This window comes from Diuraphis noxia, unplaced genomic scaffold, assembly GCF_037042655.1.
Source record: "Diuraphis noxia isolate RWA-SAM2 unplaced genomic scaffold, SU_Dnox_SAM2 contig0003, whole genome shotgun sequence".
NCBI lineage: Eukaryota > Metazoa > Arthropoda > Insecta > Hemiptera > Aphididae > Diuraphis > Diuraphis noxia.
Genome location: NW_028301713.1, coordinates 11,045,193 through 11,064,788, shown reverse-complemented (window position 1 = coordinate 11,064,788; position 19,596 = coordinate 11,045,193). Strand labels below are relative to the sequence as shown.

The 19,596-nt window shown below is 33.8% G+C and overlaps 2 protein-coding genes across 2 annotated transcripts; both read left to right on the top strand.

The window, feature by feature from the left end:
• The first annotated feature begins 2,453 nt into the window (after positions 1-2,453).
• Positions 2,454-3,503, top strand: LOC149056718 (uncharacterized). The gene has a single exon (XM_089223151.1). It carries the CDS (start codon positions 2,454-2,456, stop codon positions 3,501-3,503), a length of 1,050 nt encoding a protein of 349 aa, XP_089079277.1.
• Positions 3,504-15,162: 11,659 nt separating this feature from the next.
• Positions 15,163-16,212, top strand: LOC149056717 (uncharacterized). The gene has a single exon (XM_089223150.1). The coding sequence runs from the start codon at positions 15,163-15,165 to the stop codon at positions 16,210-16,212; it is 1,050 nt and encodes a 349-aa protein (XP_089079276.1).
• Positions 16,213-19,596: the final 3,384 nt, after the last annotated feature.

Here is a 19,596-nt window from a genome sequence, read left to right as displayed (position 1 = left end):
ATATATTAGTTTAAGAATTTTTGATGAAATAGTTTTCCCAGATTTTGTACTGGAAAATCTAAGTATGTTTATCCCCCCCTAAGACAAATTCCTAATTACGCCACTGACATGGCACGCATCACTCCGATCATACTGTTGATAATTATTCACAACTCATATACCTATGGGTGCCACACTTACTGTTGTAGAGTTAACAACACATTTTGTTTCTGCAAAACTCACAGGCATATTAAACACTTATTGTTTCAGCCTAATCAACATAAATAAATTAATATAAAGATTATAAATATGTATGTATGAATACACCAATTAAACATTCTTCTGTTTTGTTCTACTGCTCAAAACAATATACAATTGAATATTCCGTATTTTAATATTGTTTAGGTGAATAGTTCACAAACACACACACAATAAGTAGAGTTACTTTATTTTTAAGTTATAACTAACTTTTATTTAAAATATACCAATAACAGATGAACAAAACACATTATGGACTTTCTTTCTTACAAGTACACTCTACTCACATGAGATGCTACAATCATATACCTATGTAATTTATAAATTCACTTAATAGTTAATACATATAGTATAGTACCTACACTTACTGCAGTTACTAACACATAAGCTCATTCAAGTAGATTAACAAATATTTTATAACTCATCTTATAGCAGTTTTGGCTATGGATTGCATTATTGTTAATTAGGTAAAACCATGTTTTAATTGTATTGTACATACTAACGCACACATACACATCTACATTAAATAGTGTTACACAATTTTAATGTTACTCATAACACATTGGTATCGATAGGTACTTTAACTACAAACAGTTAAAACCATCTGTTGTGTCCTGCTAAATGGCTTTCTACTGAAATCTTTATTTGTGAGAGGTGTACTAGGGATTTCATAATTCCAAATTCTGTACTCAAGACATAAACATTTCTCACTCCAATCATACTGTTGAAAGTTAATTACATAACACTACATATGGGTGCCTACACTTAATGTTGTAGAGTCAACAACAAATTTTGTTTCTGCAAAACTCATAGGCATATTAAACACTTATAAGTAAATTATTATAAAGATTATGAATATGTATGTATGAACACACCAATTAAACATTCTTCTGTTTTGTTCTACTGTTCAGTATAAAATACAATTGAAAATTTTATGTTGTTAAAGTACCTAATAATATGTTGTTGAGGTATAACTGTATGGAACTATGTTTCTTTTGCATAGTTCACACACACACACACACACACACACACACACACACACACACACACACACACACACACACACACACACACACACAATAAGTAGAGTTACAGTTATTTATAAGTTATAGCTCACTTTTATTTTAAATGTACCTTTAACAAATGAACAAAACACTTATACATTTCACAGTATATTAAAATGGACTTTCTTCCATATAAGTACACTGTAGGTGTACTCACATGATACTATAAGTATCTGATATAAATATTCTGCAAAACATAAATCTTACCCACTTAATGCATATAGTATAGACTATATAGTATAAAGTATAGGGATACTTTAGAACTAACTGTACATCGTATATGCTTAAGTTAACTTATTATTATGTATCACCATGAATTGCTATTTGTATTTGTATTGTATTTGTATTTGTTATATAACGTTTATTACTATATACGCCGTGAAAGTTGCTGATTTTATATGTAAGATAAAGCAAGTTATCAGTGGTCAAAAAAGTAGTTCTTCTGTTTTGTTTTACTGCTCAAAACAAAATACAATTGAATAATTTGACCGTATTGATATTAAACTATGTTTCTATTGCATAGTTCACACACGCACTCAATAAAAGGTAGAGTTACAGTTATTGTACTTTTAACAAATGAACACAACACTTATACATTTTCACAATATAGTTTATAATGGACTTTCTTTCATACAATTACATAGTACTCACATGATACAAATATTCACCTCAGATGGCTCAGACTTACCATATAATTTATAGTATCTACACTTACTTTTATAAATATGAATGTACAAACTAATCAACTCATCTTCTTATATCTGTATTTTAACCTAACCGTACCTCAATTGTATTGCACATAGACGCAATTAGAGTAAAAAAATTGGGAGGCCTTCAGCCCCTCACATATATTTTTCAATCACTGCCTTTTAGAAGTTATTTTCCACTCTCTATACCACCATAATATTATGATGTCATGTTACTTTTGAGGTTAAAATAATAGTAATGCAATAATAATAATAATAATGTACCATGTACAAATAATATTTAAAAACAACTGTTTCTGTTTGCTTTTAAAATGTTAAAATGTCACTTTTGGTTCGACTTTGTGTGATCTGTATAAACGTTGACGGTGTCGATGGCGTTTCCATGCGTGGGTATTTATCATGTACCTACACTATACACTCTTGATGATGTAGGTATTGTTTAGGTATGTTTAACGGAAAATGCGAAAAAGGTCATAAACTGGGAACCGGTTTTGCTGTGCACGAATCAATAATATATTCAGTAAAGGAGTTTAGAGATATAAATCCGAGAATTACAACTTTAACAATTAAAACAGACAATTTTGACATGGTATTAATCAACGCGCATGCTCCAACTGAGGATAAGAATGAAGAAGAAAAAGAGCTGTTTTATGCAACACTAGAAGATACGTTTAGCACGTCAAAAGGTGATATAAAATTAGTACTAGGTGATTTCAATGCAAAAATAGGAAGGGAAGAGTGCTACAAATCGACTATTGGAAACTACAGCCTACATTCCAGCACCAACGATAATGGTACTAAATTAATCGACTTCGCTTTAGGAAAGGGTTTGGTGGTCAAAAGTACTATGTTCCAACGAAAAAACATACATAAATATACATGGATCTCGCCGAATGGGAGACATAAAAACCAAATTGACCATGTCCTAATAAATAATAGATTCAAAAATAGTATCCTGAATATAAGAACTTTACGGGGAGCTGATATGGACTCGGACCACCTATTGGTTGGTATATGGATGAAAGTAAAAATTAAGAAGTATAAGAAAGGTAATCTAACAAACAAAGGACGTACCGATATAAATAAACTAAAGGACAAACAAATATGCAAAGAGTATGTAGAGTGCTTTCAGAATATTATTAAAAGTAAACAACTAGATATAGAAAGAAACTTAAATGTTCATAAAACATGGGAAAATGTAAAAGAAAGCATAAATAAAGCATCATCGAAAGTCTTGGGAAAAAAAGTATCGAAAACAAAACCATGGATCAATACGATTTGTGAAGAAGCTGTACAAAGAAGAAAATTAGCAAGACAAGAGTGGTTAATTGACACTAACAACGGAGTAACACTGAGAAGATTTAGAACTCGCCAAAAAGAAGCCAGCAAGATATTGAGATGTGAAAAGAGAAAATACGTTCAAAACATATTAGAAACAGCAGAACTCGATTATAAAACACACAGAACTAGGGATATGTATAAGCGAGTGACCTGAATGATCTCAGAGGTGGATACAAAAAGAAAGAAAGATTTCTAAGGGATGATGATGGCTCCCTGATAACTACAAATGAAGAGTTGGCAAAGAAATGGGCTAGCTACTTTGAAAACTTGCTAAACTGTGAAGAACCGAATGAAACCTTTAATTTTAATTTTAATCAGGAAATCCAAGAATCACAGGATTGTGAAGAACCGATCTTGGAAGAAATAAAATTACAGATAAACATGCTAAAGAATAACAAATCCCCCGGAGAGGATGACATTCAATCAGAGCTCTTAAAGGAAGGCGGAGAGGAAATGGTAATGTGGTTATGGAAGGTAATTCACGAAGTCTGGACAACTGAAAAAATGCCTAAAGAGTGGAAGACAGCGGTGATCTGTCCAATTCATAAAAAGGGAAGTAAACAAGAATTGCCTATTAACAAGAATAAAAACAAAAGCAGAACAAATTATTGGCAATTAGACCGGGGTTTCTATTATTACCTAGGTGGCTTCAGACCGGGAAGATCGACCACAGACCAGATATTTATTTTAAGACAAATATTTCAAAATATCTGGGAGTTCGATAGAGAAATACACGTTCTTTTCATAGATTTTAAGAAGGCGTATGATAGCATCCATAGAGAAAGCTTAATAAACATCTTGAGAGAATTCCATTTCCAGGACAAGCTTATAAAATTGGTTGGGATAAGCATTTTGGATACATTTGTCAAAGTTAAGGTTGGAAATACAAACTCAGGCCCAATTTTAGTTAAATCGGGATTAAGACAGGGAGACGCTATGTCACCAATCTTATTTAATATAGTAGTAGAGAAAGTCGTAAGAGAGATGAATATTACACCGCAAGAAGGAGTTAAATTCCAGGAATCGTCCATAGGACTTCTGGCTTATGCAGATGATCTGGTGATCATGGAGGATTCACAAGACGGACTAAAAGATTTATTAAACCGGCTGGAGAAAGCAGCACTGAAAGTTGGACTCCATATCAATGAGGACAAAACGGAATATATGGTAGTAGGAAGACGAGACACTATAAGATTATATCCAACTCTTAACATCAACAACCGAAATTTCAAAAGAACAAGACAATTTAAGTACCTAGGATCCATACTTTCAGAGAGAAATGAAATCGAAGTAGAAATAGGAACAAGAATTCAGTCAGGAAATAAATGCCTTTATGGTCTTGCGAAATTACTGGGATCAAGATCACTTTCAAGAGAGTTAAAATTACAATTATACATCACATTAATACGACCTGTTATTACTTATGGAGCTGAGGCGTGGCCATTAAGGAAAAGTGATGAAAGAAAACTCTTAGTTCTAGAAAGAAAAATACTGAGGAAGATCTTTGGACCAGTAAAGGACAGGCTTAGTGGGGAATGGAGAATAAGGAAGAATGATGAACTAGAGAAACTCTTTCATAAACCCAGTATACTCGAAACAATAAAGAACAAAAGATTGCTTTGGGCTGGGCATGCCTGGCGTAGTCAAAACCCACTCATACGTATGGTACTGGAGGAGAACCCTAATGGAAAAAGACCGCTGGGAAGACCACGTCGGAGATGGGAGGATGGAGTTAGGGATGATGTGAAAGCATTAGGTGGAGGAGAAGATTGGAGATTACAGGCATCGAATAGAGAAAACTGGAGGCAAGGATGTATGTCGGGATGGTCATAGTGGCCGAGTTTACCGAAGAAGAAGAAGAAGGTATGTGTGTAATTCACTTTATGTCATTGGCACGTCGGACATTTTTACGTTCATTCTTACCAACACAAGTAGTCCGTCGGTTTCATTTCATTGTTATTGGTAATTTTTAACATTTATCCTTTAATTTGTATTGTTTTAGTGCACTCGACAAAAATGACAGTGTGGCTGATTAATCATGATATTAAGATATTGTATATGATATTATATTTTACGTTTCATGTGGGTCGATTTTTGATTACCGACTCTCTAATACGAATTGATAGACGCTCGAACACGGTTTTCAAATAGTGCCACCTTCGATGGGTTACCACAAAAACCTTTTATTATAAATCCACATATCGCGACGTCAATCGTATTACCTACTCATATCGTCTACCATTATGGTAGTGCAACATTACATGCGCTATGTACAAAATTCTAACCATACAGTCTCCGAAATCGGTATTCACTTGACGTGACTGACTTGCTAGACATTTAAATACGGCATTCGGCTTTACGCTTTTCGTTTCGACATTCATAACAGCACAAGACTGGACCGTATCGACTGATGAACTGGGATTTCAAATTTGCCGCTTTCGAAACGATACCTCCACGCCTCATCATAAATCGTTATCACCTGCTACGACTTTTTATTATTGTCCGGCGAGTACAGCAATGATTTTAATAATTCAAACGACTCTACGTCCACCATCGGTACCCACTTTTCACCGACCAAGGGGGTTTGGGGGTATATCACTATGGCATGTGTACAGGATTTTATAGTGTACTCATTTGGTGAGCAATGACGATAACAATTATTCTTAATTTATTCTCTGCCAAAACGCATCAGACATTGCAATGTATTCGCATTCGTCTGTCGGTTTCATTTCGTTTTTATTGGTACTTTTTAACATTTATCCTTTAATTTGTATTGTGACGGTGTGGCTGATTAATTGACTAATTATGGTATTGAGATATTGTATATGATACAGCATTAAACCTTACAGTTTTGAACGTTTCATGCGGGGCCCACTAAAAGGTCTACTTTTGATTACCAACTTCCTAACGAATGGATAGATGCTCGAACACGGTTTTCAAATACTGTCGCTTTCGATGGATTACCACCTCACCGGTGGGCCTCATCAAAAACCCTTTATCATTAATCTACATATCGCGACGTCAATCGTATTACCTACTCATATCGTCTAGCAGTATGGTAGGACGTAGTGCGACGTTACAGGCGCTACGTACATAATTCTAACGATATACTCTCCGAAATCGGTATTCACTTGACGTGACCGACTTGCTAGACATTTAAATACGGCATTCGGCTTTACGCTTTTCGTTTCGACATTCATAACAGCACAAGACTGGACCGTATCGACTGTTGAACTGGGATTTCAAATTTGCCGCTTTCGAAACGATACCTCCACGCCTCATCATAAATCGTTATCACCTGCTACGACTTTTGATTATTGATTGACCGGCGAGTACAGCAATGATTTTAATAATTCAAACGACTCTGTCTCCGCCATCGGTACCCACTTTTCACCGACCAAGGGGGTCTGGGGGTCTCCCCCAGCTAGCACGGAGGGCTAGTCTTCTTATATTATAAAACGTGAAGACGGTGGCGCGTCCAAGTGTCGATTATTTCGTCCCATAGCGAATCACCAATCACAAAATTCGACGGCGATTCTCGCTTATCGCTTTTCGCCTTTTCCGATGTTTGCGCGTTATTGATAACTCGAGTGCGATTCTTCAGATTCTCGCCGGCGGGTGCCGAGATTTTCGCTTTTCGCCCCCCGCACTACCGTTTTCGACCTTTTTTCGGCCCCGTTCGAGCTCTCATCGCGTTCCCCGCGAGTTTTTACCGTCCGCGCGGTCCGCTCTTCTCCCGTGCGCCGTCCGCCGGGGCCGAGACGTCGATCGCCAGAACCGTCGCCGCCCGTCGTCAGTCGCCCGGATTTCCGGACGTTTTAGTTTTTCCCCGATCCGTTTCGTCTCTTTAAAGGCCGCGAGTGCTTTTTTTCGGTTCGCAGCCTTCCCCGCCGTCTTTTACGTACCTACGCCTGTACACGATTTTGTTTGAATTCAATAAATCACATCAATATAATGTGTGTTGTTATAGACATACAGAAGGATGTACTGCCACGCGTACTACATAATTAACGTGTACCGTGCCCGTAGGTTGGTCGGGGACACAAATCGTGATGCCATCGGGAGAATAGCAAAACATAAATCTTACCCACTTAATGCATATAGTATAGTTACCAACACATGAGGACATTCAACAATTTTAGTATTATTCTACTGCTGTTATTGATTTTGTTGCAATAAGTATGATTGCATTTGTGTTAATTAGGTAAAACTGTTTTTTAATTCCATAATGTACATACAAATACACACACACACACACACACACACCATATTTTCAATCACTGCCTCTCAGAAGTTCTTAAACTTTTATAAGTATAGGTAACAGATTTAATACAGTTTTTACATTTTATATTCTTATATATATATTTTTCTATTTAAAATAATAGTTATCAATATAAAGTATTGCTAATTATATTAAATAGTTACTCATTTCATCATATTTTTCAAAACAGTCATCTCACATTTCAATTCATTAGGTATAACTTGATTGCTTTATAAGTAATGATGATCCTTCAAAGCTTAATTTTAACAAATTGTGATACTGTCAGGAGAATAACTTTAATAAATAAAGCATAATGAGTAACAGCAGTAATTATTGTACATTCTAAACGTCAACAACTGATGTACGCACAACTCTGTGATATGATACATCATACATTGAACAAACAAATAGACATGTGAGTTGTAGTAATGTGTAGTACATAACCAGGTTAGTACACAGCTTAACATAACAAGTTGTTCTTACTTTAACAGCTGTATATTGTTATAGAATTTCACAATTCTGTTTGACTGAACACACACACATAGTGCATAGGTAACGAATAAAATACAATATATATGCCTTAGACTGGCCAGTGACCATATTATATGTAACATAGCTTTAAGCATTGGACTTAGAGCAATACATACACAACAATAATAATGCATATGCAATGTATTCACATTTAGTATGCTACTAGGTATATTCCTGTGACATGTATAAAGTTATTAGATTTATATTGTTAAATTCCTATACTGGATTTTATAGTGTACTCATTTGGTAAGAAACGACAATAACAATAACAATAGCATAATATATCTAATTGGAGTAATATATACACCGGAGAGGTTGTAAAAGAAGTAGTACATGACTTTTATTCTTTATCAAACACACATCAGACATTACAATGTATTCGAATTGGGTATATATGTTTGCTGTGCTTTCTGTTGTCTGTGATACGATTTCACCCAAACACGGTACACAACAATTAAATATATGTGATGTGTAGATTATAAACTCTACTGTAATATACTGGATTTTATAGTGTACTCATTTGGTAAGCGACGTTAATGTTCCGCTGCTCTTATGTGTTGTTTATGTTTTAAAAAACAAATAAACATGCAAGTATTTAATGCACAACAATATATATTGTAATATGTAGTACATGACTTATATTTTTTAACAAAACACAATGTATTCGTATTGGATGACTATGATCACCTTTAAAATGCAATATTTAATAGTATTTGGAATACATAAATATATATATTGTATATGATTTGATGAAAACAATGGTGTGTGTAAGTATTCATATATTGTAAAATAAGTGCATTATGCAATAATATATAAAACAACGGTATATATATACACGAGAGGTAAGAATATATGATTTATAGAATTCACATGTGTATTCAATGGGTTAAATGGAATACGATTCATTATTAATTATATCAAAAAACAGCTTAACAGTAGTAGTTTCCACAGAGATTAACAACTCGAATAGTAGGTAGGTCCCGTTAGGCGTTAGGCATAGTAAACCGTAGGTGTGTAGATCCATTCCGTGATCGCCGATTTGGCGGCGGCAATGACAATCGGTACGGTCGGTGTTTTTTTGCATTTTTTTTTTCGAATTTTTCATTGGAAACGTTTTAAAAAAAAAAAATTTAATTGGCCGCGAGTCTGTTTCAAAGCCATCCATATCGTACCTACGTCTTCTAACAATATATTGCGTGTACGACATTACCGTACGTTATTATGCCGGGTTTACACCAAGCCGACAAAATAGCGACTTTCTGTCTCGCGACGAAATGGAAACATAAATGATAATTATTGTACCGTCGGCTAAATTTTTGCATTTGCTACATCACGGGGTGACACACGTCTTATGTATAATACCATATAAGTATATCATTAAATCGGTTGAAAATGTTTATAGAATTATGACTTATTACCGCGGTAACTCGGTTGCATAAAGTTTAATAAATTATTATTCAAGATTATCATCTAGGCAGTGGTTTCAAATGTATTTCGTTATTCAAATGCAAGTCACACAAACAATAAATTATGTCAATTTCATTTCATTTTTACTGCTTAACAATTATTCCAAATTGACACTTTTAAATTCTGTATTTGTAAGTTTTACACTAACATGCTGCTGCAATAATGTTTTTGTCAAAACAATCTATCCAACTAAGTTCGTTTAAAACATAAATGTAGATCATGCAGTCGATAGTTATCGGTGCCTACACTTACTGTTGTAGAGTCAACAACACGTTTGTAACTGCGAAACACACAGGCATGTTAACACTTATTGTTTCAGCCTAATCAACATAAATAAATTAATATAAAGATTATAAATATGTATGAACACACCGTTCTTCTGTATTTTAAAATACAATTGAAAATGTTGACCGTATTTATGTTGTTTAAGTAGGACTGTGTGGAACTATGTTTCTATTGCATAGTTCACACACACTAAGTTATTTATAAGTTATAACTCACTTTTATTTTACCTTTAACAAATTATCAAAACACTTATACATTTCACAGTATGTATACTGTACGCTCACACGATACTATACAAGTATCTGATATAAATATTCTGCATAACATAAATCTCACCTCAGACTTATCATATAATATTATAATTTGTTCTACTGCTGTTATTGATTATGGCTTTCTACTGAATTCTTTATTTGTGAGACGTGTACTAGGGATTCCATCATTCCAAATTCTGTAATGGGTGCCTGCACTCAATGTTGTAGAGTCAACAACAAATTTTTTTTCTGCAAAACTCATAGGCATATTAAACACTTATAAATAAAAATTATTATAAAGATTATGAATATGTATGTATGAACACACCAATTAAACGTTCTTCTGTTTTGTTCTACTGCTCATATAAATTACAATTGAATAATATGTACAATAATATGTTGTTAAGGTATAACTGTATGGAACTGTATGTTTCTTTTGCATAGTTCACACACACACAATAAGCAAGGTTACAGTTATTCATAAGTTATAACTCACATTTATTTTAAATGTGCCTTTAACAAATGAACAGAACACTTATCCATTTCACAGTAAGTTATAATGGACTTTCTTTCATAAATCTCACCTCAGCACATTCAAGTAGATTAACAAATATTAAAATTTCATAACTCATCTTATACCAGCTTTGTTCAACTGACTACTGCTGTTATTGATTATGTTGCCTATGATTGTATTAATATTAATTAGGTAAAACACACACACACACCTACAATAAGCTGCAGTGTTACAATTTTAAAGTTACCTAGCTACTCATAACTCCCTAGGTACCATATCAATTTATACTTATACGTTTTCTTACACAGTTAATTGTCTGTATATACATAACTAAGGCCGTATTTAGGGGGGAGATACAGGGTACTGTTGCCCCAGGCAGCTGAGAGGGCAGCTAATTGTATTTTTTATAATGATTAATGAGGCGTATTTTATTATTTTTTTTGCCCCTTGGTGTCAAATTCTTAAATACATACATAAATACATGTTGAGTTCTGCTAAATGGCTTCATCATTCCACATGCTGTACTCTTTTCAATGATCCCTATGTCGTTAGATTATTTCAATACTTTATTTTCCGTGTTGATAGAACTAATTGTACGTTGTAAATGCTTAAGTTAACTTAATATTTGAAATTTGTTTATGTAACCTTAACATTATATATCACCATGAATTGCTGTTAACATATTAATAATGTATTGTAGTATAGTAGGCACTGATAATTAATTTCACTATGTTATATAGATTTAAAAAATAATGTGTAATGTATATTTTAATGTTGTTATACAACAATATAACGTTTATTGCTATTATACACTGCGAAAATTCTACTGCTCAAAACAAAATATAATTGAATATTTCTATTGCATAGGTCATACACAAACACACACACTGTGTGTGACAGACAATAAGTAGAGTTACAGTTATTTATAAGTTATAACTCACTTATAACAAAACACTTATACATTTTACAGTATGTTATAATGGACTTTCTTTCATATAAGTACACTGTAGGTACTCACATGATACTACAAGTATCTGATATAAATATTCTGCATACAGTATTATATATTTAGTGTTTAAATTGCATAATGTAGATACAAATACAATACACACACACACAAACCAAAGGCTTCAGCCCCTCACATATATTTTCAATCACTGCCTCTTAGAAGTTCTTTATCGCCCTTTATACACTATAAAAATTTGCTAATTGCAAGGCAAGTAAAACTTAAAAATAAGAAATAAAACAATAATGAACTTTTATAAGTATAGGTAACAGATTTAATACAGTTTTTACATATTTTATATTCTTATTTTTCTATTTAAAATAATTTCGTTGTCAACAATATAACATCTCTATCAATATGAAGTATTGCTTATTTCGAAAACCGTTCCTTTGACATAATAGTAGATCTGAGGTTATTATTATTTCTTCTCATTGCAAGTAGACGGAATTGACCTGAAGAGTGATAGCCAATTGAATCATTTCAAAAAGATTTGGAACTGTATATCTTTATCTTTAGATATATTTTCTTCGACGGTTAAATATAGTTAGTAACTCATTTCATCATATTTTTCAAAACAATCATCTCACATTTCAATTCATTAGGTATAAGTAATGATGATGCTTCAAAGTTTAATTTTAACAAGTTGTCTATTATTTGTTTTTTCAAAAGTAATCACTTATTGTTTTTTTAATATTTCAATATTATAATATAAAGCTTCGCGTGGTTTTTAGGGGGACTTTGAATGTTTTTTTACGGGGCTTACGCATGCCGAATAGGTTTTATTACCTACACAATTCATACAAAGTTAATCGGTTTAACAATATTTAATTCACTATTCGTTAGAGAAAAAAACAGCTTAAGAGTAGTTGTTTTCATACGTTTAACAACTCAAATAGTAGGTAGGTCCCGTTAGGCGTTAGGTTTTAGGAAATTATTATTTAATTTAAAAGTAAATTTTAATTCTAATATATTCGAAATTTACATTTTGAAGAAATTATTATAATATTGTATAGGTACTAAACTGTGTAGAATTTTAAAACACATTTATTAATACATTTTGTGTACATATATATTAGTTTAAGAATTTTTGATGAAATAGTTTTCCCAGATTTTGTACTGGAAAATCTAAGTATGTTTATCCCCCCCTAAGACAAATTCCTAATTACGCCACTGACATGGCACGCATCACTCCGATCATACTGTTGATAATTATTCACAACTCATATACCTATGGGTGCCACACTTACTGTTGTAGAGTTAACAACACATTTTGTTTCTGCAAAACTCACAGGCATATTAAACACTTATTGTTTCAGCCTAATCAACATAAATAAATTAATATAAAGATTATAAATATGCATGTATGAATACACCAATTAAACATTCTTCTGTTTTGTTCTACTGCTCAAAACAATATACAATTGAATATTCCGTATTTTAATATTGTTTAGGTGAATAGTTCACAAACACACACACAATAAGTAGAGTTACTTTATTTTTAAGTTATAACTAACTTTTATTTAAAATATACCAATAACAGATGAACAAAACACATTATGGACTTTCTTTCTTACAAGTACACTCTACTCACATGAGATGCTACAATCATATACCTATGTAATTTATAAATTCACTTAATAGTTAATACATATAGTATAGTACCTACACTTACTGCAGTTACTAACACATAAGCTCATTCAAGTAGATTAACAAATATTTTATAACTCATCTTATAGCAGTTTTGGCTATGGATTGCATTATTGTTAATTAGGTAAAACCATGTTTTAATTGTATTGTACATACTAACGCACACATACACATCTACATTAAATAGTGTTACACAATTTTAATGTTACTCATAACACATTGGTATCGATAGGTACTTTAACTACAAACAGTTAAAACCATCTGTTGTGTCCTGCTAAATGGCTTTCTACTGAAATCTTTATTTGTGAGAGGTGTACTAGGGATTTCATAATTCCAAATTCTGTACTCAAGACATAAACATTTCTCACTCCAATCATACTGTTGAAAGTTAATTACATAACACTACATATGGGTGCCTACACTTAATGTTGTAGAGTCAACAACAAATTTTGTTTCTGCAAAACTCATAGGCATATTAAACACTTATAAGTAAATTATTATAAAGATTATGAATATGTATGTATGAACACACCAATTAAACATTCTTCTGTTTTGTTCTACTGTTCAGTATAAAATACAATTGAAAATTTTATGTTGTTAAAGTACCTAATAATATGTTGTTGAGGTATAACTGTATGGAACTATGTTTCTTTTGCATAGTTCACACACACACACACACACACACACACACACACACACACACACACACACACAATAAGTAGAGTTACAGTTATTTATAAGTTATAGCTCACTTTTATTTTAAATGTACCTTTAACAAATGAACAAAACACTTATACATTTCACAGTATATTAAAATGGACTTTCTTCCATATAAGTACACTGTAGGTGTACTCACATGATACTATAAGTATCTGATATAAATATTCTGCAAAACATAAATCTTACCCACTTAATGCATATAGTATAGACTATATAGTATAAAGTATAGGGATACTTTAGAACTAACTGTACATCGTATATGCTTAAGTTAACTTATTATTATGTATCACCATGAATTGCTATTTGTATTTGTATTGTATTTGTATTTGTTATATAACGTTTATTACTATATACGCCGTGAAAGTTGCTGATTTTATATGTAAGATAAAGCAAGTTATCAGTGGTCAAAAAAGTAGTTCTTCTGTTTTGTTTTACTGCTCAAAACAAAATACAATTGAATAATTTGACCGTATTGATATTGAACTATGTTTCTATTGCATAGTTCACACACGCACTCAATAAAAGGTAGAGTTACAGTTATTGTACTTTTAACAAATGAACACAACACTTATACATTTTCACAATATAGTTTATAATGGACTTTCTTTCATACAATTACATAGTACTCACATGATACAAATATTCACCTCAGATGGCTCAGACTTACCATATAATTTATAGTATCTACACTTACTTTTATAAATATGAATGTACAAACTAATCAACTCATCTTCTTATATCTGTATTTTAACCTAACCGTACCTCAATTGTATTGCACATAGACGCAATTAGAGTAAAAAAATTGGGAGGCCTTCAGCCCCTCACATATATTTTTCAATCACTGCCTTTTAGAAGTTATTTTCCACTCTCTATACCACCATAATATTATGATGTCATGTTACTTTTGAGGTTAAAATAATAGTAATGCAATAATAATAATAATAATGTACCATGTACAAATAATATTTAAAAACAACTGTTTCTGTTTGCTTTTAAAATGTTAAAATGTCACTTTTGGTTCGACTTTGTGTGATCTGTATAAACGTTGACGGTGTCGATGGCGTTTCCATGCGTGGGTATTTATCATGTACCTACACTATACACTCTTGATGATGTAGGTATTGTTTAGGTATGTTTAACGGAAAATGCGAAAAAGGTCATAAACTGGGAACCGGTTTTGCTGTGCACGAATCAATAATATATTCAGTAAAGGAGTTTAGAGATATAAATCCGAGAATTACAACTTTAACAATTAAAACAGACAATTTTGACATGGTATTAATCAACGCGCATGCTCCAACTGAGGATAAGAATGAAGAAGAAAAAGAGCTGTTTTATGCAACACTAGAAGATACGTTTAGCACGTCAAAAGGTGATATAAAATTAGTACTAGGTGATTTCAATGCAAAAATAGGAAGGGAAGAGTGCTACAAATCGACTATTGGAAACTACAGCCTACATTCCAGCACCAACGATAATGGTACTAAATTAATCGACTTCGCTTTAGGAAAGGGTTTGGTGGTCAAAAGTACTATGTTCCAACGAAAAAACATACATAAATATACATGGATCTCGCCGAATGGGAGACATAAAAACCAAATTGACCATGTCCTAATAAATAATAGATTCAAAAATAGTATCCTGAATATAAGAACTTTACGGGGAGCTGATATGGACTCGGACCACCTATTGGTTGGTATATGGATGAAAGTAAAAATTAAGAAGTATAAGAAAGGTAATCTAACAAACAAAGGACGTACCGATATAAATAAACTAAAGGACAAACAAATATGCAAAGAGTATGTAGAGTGCTTTCAGAATATTATTAAAAGTAAACAACTAGATATAGAAAGAAACTTAAATGTTCATAAAACATGGGAAAATGTAAAAGAAAGCATAAATAAAGCATCATCGAAAGTCTTGGGAAAAAAAGTATCGAAAACAAAACCATGGATCAATACGATTTGTGAAGAAGCTGTACAAAGAAGAAAATTAGCAAGACAAGAGTGGTTAATTGACACTAACAACGGAGTAACACTGAGAAGATTTAGAACTCGCCAAAAAGAAGCCAGCAAGATATTGAGATGTGAAAAGAGAAAATACGTTCAAAACATATTAGAAACAGCAGAACTCGATTATAAAACACACAGAACTAGGGATATGTATAAGCGAGTGACCTGAATGATCTCAGAGGTGGATACAAAAAGAAAGAAAGATTTCTAAGGGATGATGATGGCTCCCTGATAACTACAAATGAAGAGTTGGCAAAGAAATGGGCTAGCTACTTTGAAAACTTGCTAAACTGTGAAGAACCGAATGAAACCTTTAATTTTAATTTTAATCAGGAAATCCAAGAATCACAGGATTGTGAAGAACCGATCTTGGAAGAAATAAAATTACAGATAAACATGCTAAAGAATAACAAATCCCCCGGAGAGGATGACATTCAATCAGAGCTCTTAAAGGAAGGCGGAGAGGAAATGGTAATGTGGTTATGGAAGGTAATTCACGAAGTCTGGACAACTGAAAAAATGCCTAAAGAGTGGAAGACAGCGGTGATCTGTCCAATTCATAAAAAGGGAAGTAAACAAGAATTGCCTATTAACAAGAATAAAAACAAAAGCAGAACAAATTATTGGCAATTAGACCGGGGTTTCTATTATTACCTAGGTGGCTTCAGACCGGGAAGATCGACCACAGACCAGATATTTATTTTAAGACAAATATTTCAAAATATCTGGGAGTTCGATAGAGAAATACACGTTCTTTTCATAGATTTTAAGAAGGCGTATGATAGCATCCATAGAGAAAGCTTAATAAACATCTTGAGAGAATTCCATTTCCAGGACAAGCTTATAAAATTGGTTGGGATAAGCATTTTGGATACATTTGTCAAAGTTAAGGTTGGAAATACAAACTCAGGCCCAATTTTAGTTAAATCGGGATTAAGACAGGGAGACGCTATGTCACCAATCTTATTTAATATAGTAGTAGAGAAAGTCGTAAGAGAGATGAATATTACACCGCAAGAAGGAGTTAAATTCCAGGAATCGTCCATAGGACTTCTGGCTTATGCAGATGATCTGGTGATCATGGAGGATTCACAAGACGGACTAAAAGATTTATTAAACCGGCTGGAGAAAGCAGCACTGAAAGTTGGACTCCATATCAATGAGGACAAAACGGAATATATGGTAGTAGGAAGACGAGACACTATAAGATTATATCCAACTCTTAACATCAACAACCGAAATTTCAAAAGAACAAGACAATTTAAGTACCTAGGATCCATACTTTCAGAGAGAAATGAAATCGAAGTAGAAATAGGAACAAGAATTCAGTCAGGAAATAAATGCCTTTATGGTCTTGCGAAATTACTGGGATCAAGATCACTTTCAAGAGAGTTAAAATTACAATTATACATCACATTAATACGACCTGTTATTACTTATGGAGCTGAGGCGTGGCCATTAAGGAAAAGTGATGAAAGAAAACTCTTAGTTCTAGAAAGAAAAATACTGAGGAAGATCTTTGGACCAGTAAAGGACAGGCTTAGTGGGGAATGGAGAATAAGGAAGAATGATGAACTAGAGAAACTCTTTCATAAACCCAGTATACTCGAAACAATAAAGAACAAAAGATTGCTTTGGGCTGGGCATGCCTGGCGTAGTCAAAACCCACTCATACGTATGGTACTGGAGGAGAACCCTAATGGAAAAAGACCGCTGGGAAGACCACGTCGGAGATGGGAGGATGGAGTTAGGGATGATGTGAAAGCATTAGGTGGAGGAGAAGATTGGAGATTACAGGCATCGAATAGAGAAAACTGGAGGCAAGGATGTATGTCGGGATGGTCATAGTGGCCGAGTTTACCGAAGAAGAAGAAGAAGGTATGTGTGTAATTCACTTTATGTCATTGGCACGTCGGACATTTTTACGTTCATTCTTACCAACACAAGTAGTCCGTCGGTTTCATTTCATTGTTATTGGTAATTTTTAACATTTATCCTTTAATTTGTATTGTTTTAGTGCACTCGACAAAAATGACAGTGTGGCTGATTAATCATGATATTAAGATATTGTATATGATATTATATTTTACGTTTCATGTGGGTCGATTTTTGATTACCGACTCTCTAATACGAATTGATAGACGCTCGAACACGGTTTTCAAATAGTGCCGCCTTCGATGGGTTACCACAAAAACCTTTTATTATAAATCCACATATCGCGACGTCAATCGTATTACCTACTCATATCGTCTACCATTATGGTAGTGCAACATTACATGCGCTATGTACAAAATTCTAACCATACAGTCTCCGAAATCGGTATTCACTTGACGTGACTGACTTGCTAGACATTTAAATACGGCATTCGGCTTTACGCTTTTCGTTTCGACATTCATAACAGCACAAGACTGGACCGTATCGACTGATGAACTGGGATTTCAAATTTGCCGCTTTCGAAACGATACCTCCACGCCTCATCATAAATCGTTATCACCTGCTACGACTTTTTATTATTGTCCGGCGAGTACAGCAATGATTTTAATAATTCAAACGACTCTACGTCCACCATCGGTACCCACTTTTCACCGACCAAGGGGGTTTGGGGGTATATCACTATGGCATGTGTACAGGATTTTATAGTGTACTCATTTGGTGAGCAATGACGATAACAATTATTCTTAATTTATTCTCTGCCAAAACGCATCAGACATTGCAATGTATTCGCATTCGTCTGTCGGTTTCATTTCGTTTTTATTGGTACTTTTTAACATTTATCCTTTAATTTGTATTGTGACGGTGTGGCTGATTAATTGACTAATTATGGTATTGAGATATTGTATATGATACAGCATTAAACCTTACAGTTTTGAACGTTTCATGCGGGGCCCACTAAAAGGTCTACTTTTGATTACCAACTTCCTAACGAATGGATAGATGCTCGAACACGGTTTTCAAATACTGTCGCTTTCGATGGATTACCACCTCACCGGTGGGCCTCATCAAAAACCCTTTATCATTAATCTACATATCGCGACGTCAATCGTATTACCTACTCATATCGTCTAGCAGTATGGTAGGACGTAGTGCGACGTTACAGGCGCTACGTACATAATTCTAACGATATACTCTCCGAAATCGGTATTCACTTGACGTGACCGACTTGCTAGACATTTAAATACGGCATTCGGCTTTACGCTTTTCGTTTCGACATTCATAACAGCACAAGACTGGACCGTATCGACTGTTGAACTGGGATTTCAAATTTGCCGCTTTCGAAACGATACCTCCACGCCTCATCATAAATCGTTATCACCTGCTACGACTTTTGATTATTGATTGACCGGCGAGTACAGCAATGATTTTAATAATTCAAACGACTCTGTCTCCGCCATCGGTACCCACTTTTCACCGACCAAGGGGGTCTGGGGGTCTCCCCCAGCTAGCACGGAGGGCTAGTCTTATATTATAAAACGTGAAGACGGTGGCGCGTCCCGGTGTCGATTATTTCGTCCCTTGGGTGACTACAGTGTAGCCGCTTCGCCCGAGCCGCATC

What these genes read in the sequence shown, in the direction of transcription:
- LOC149056717 (XM_089223150.1), top strand. Translation starts at nt 15,163, where the DNA reads ATGTTTAACGGAAAATGCGAAAAAGGTCATAAACTGGGAACCGGTTTT.
- LOC149056718 (XM_089223151.1), top strand. Translation starts at nt 2,454, where the DNA reads ATGTTTAACGGAAAATGCGAAAAAGGTCATAAACTGGGAACCGGTTTT.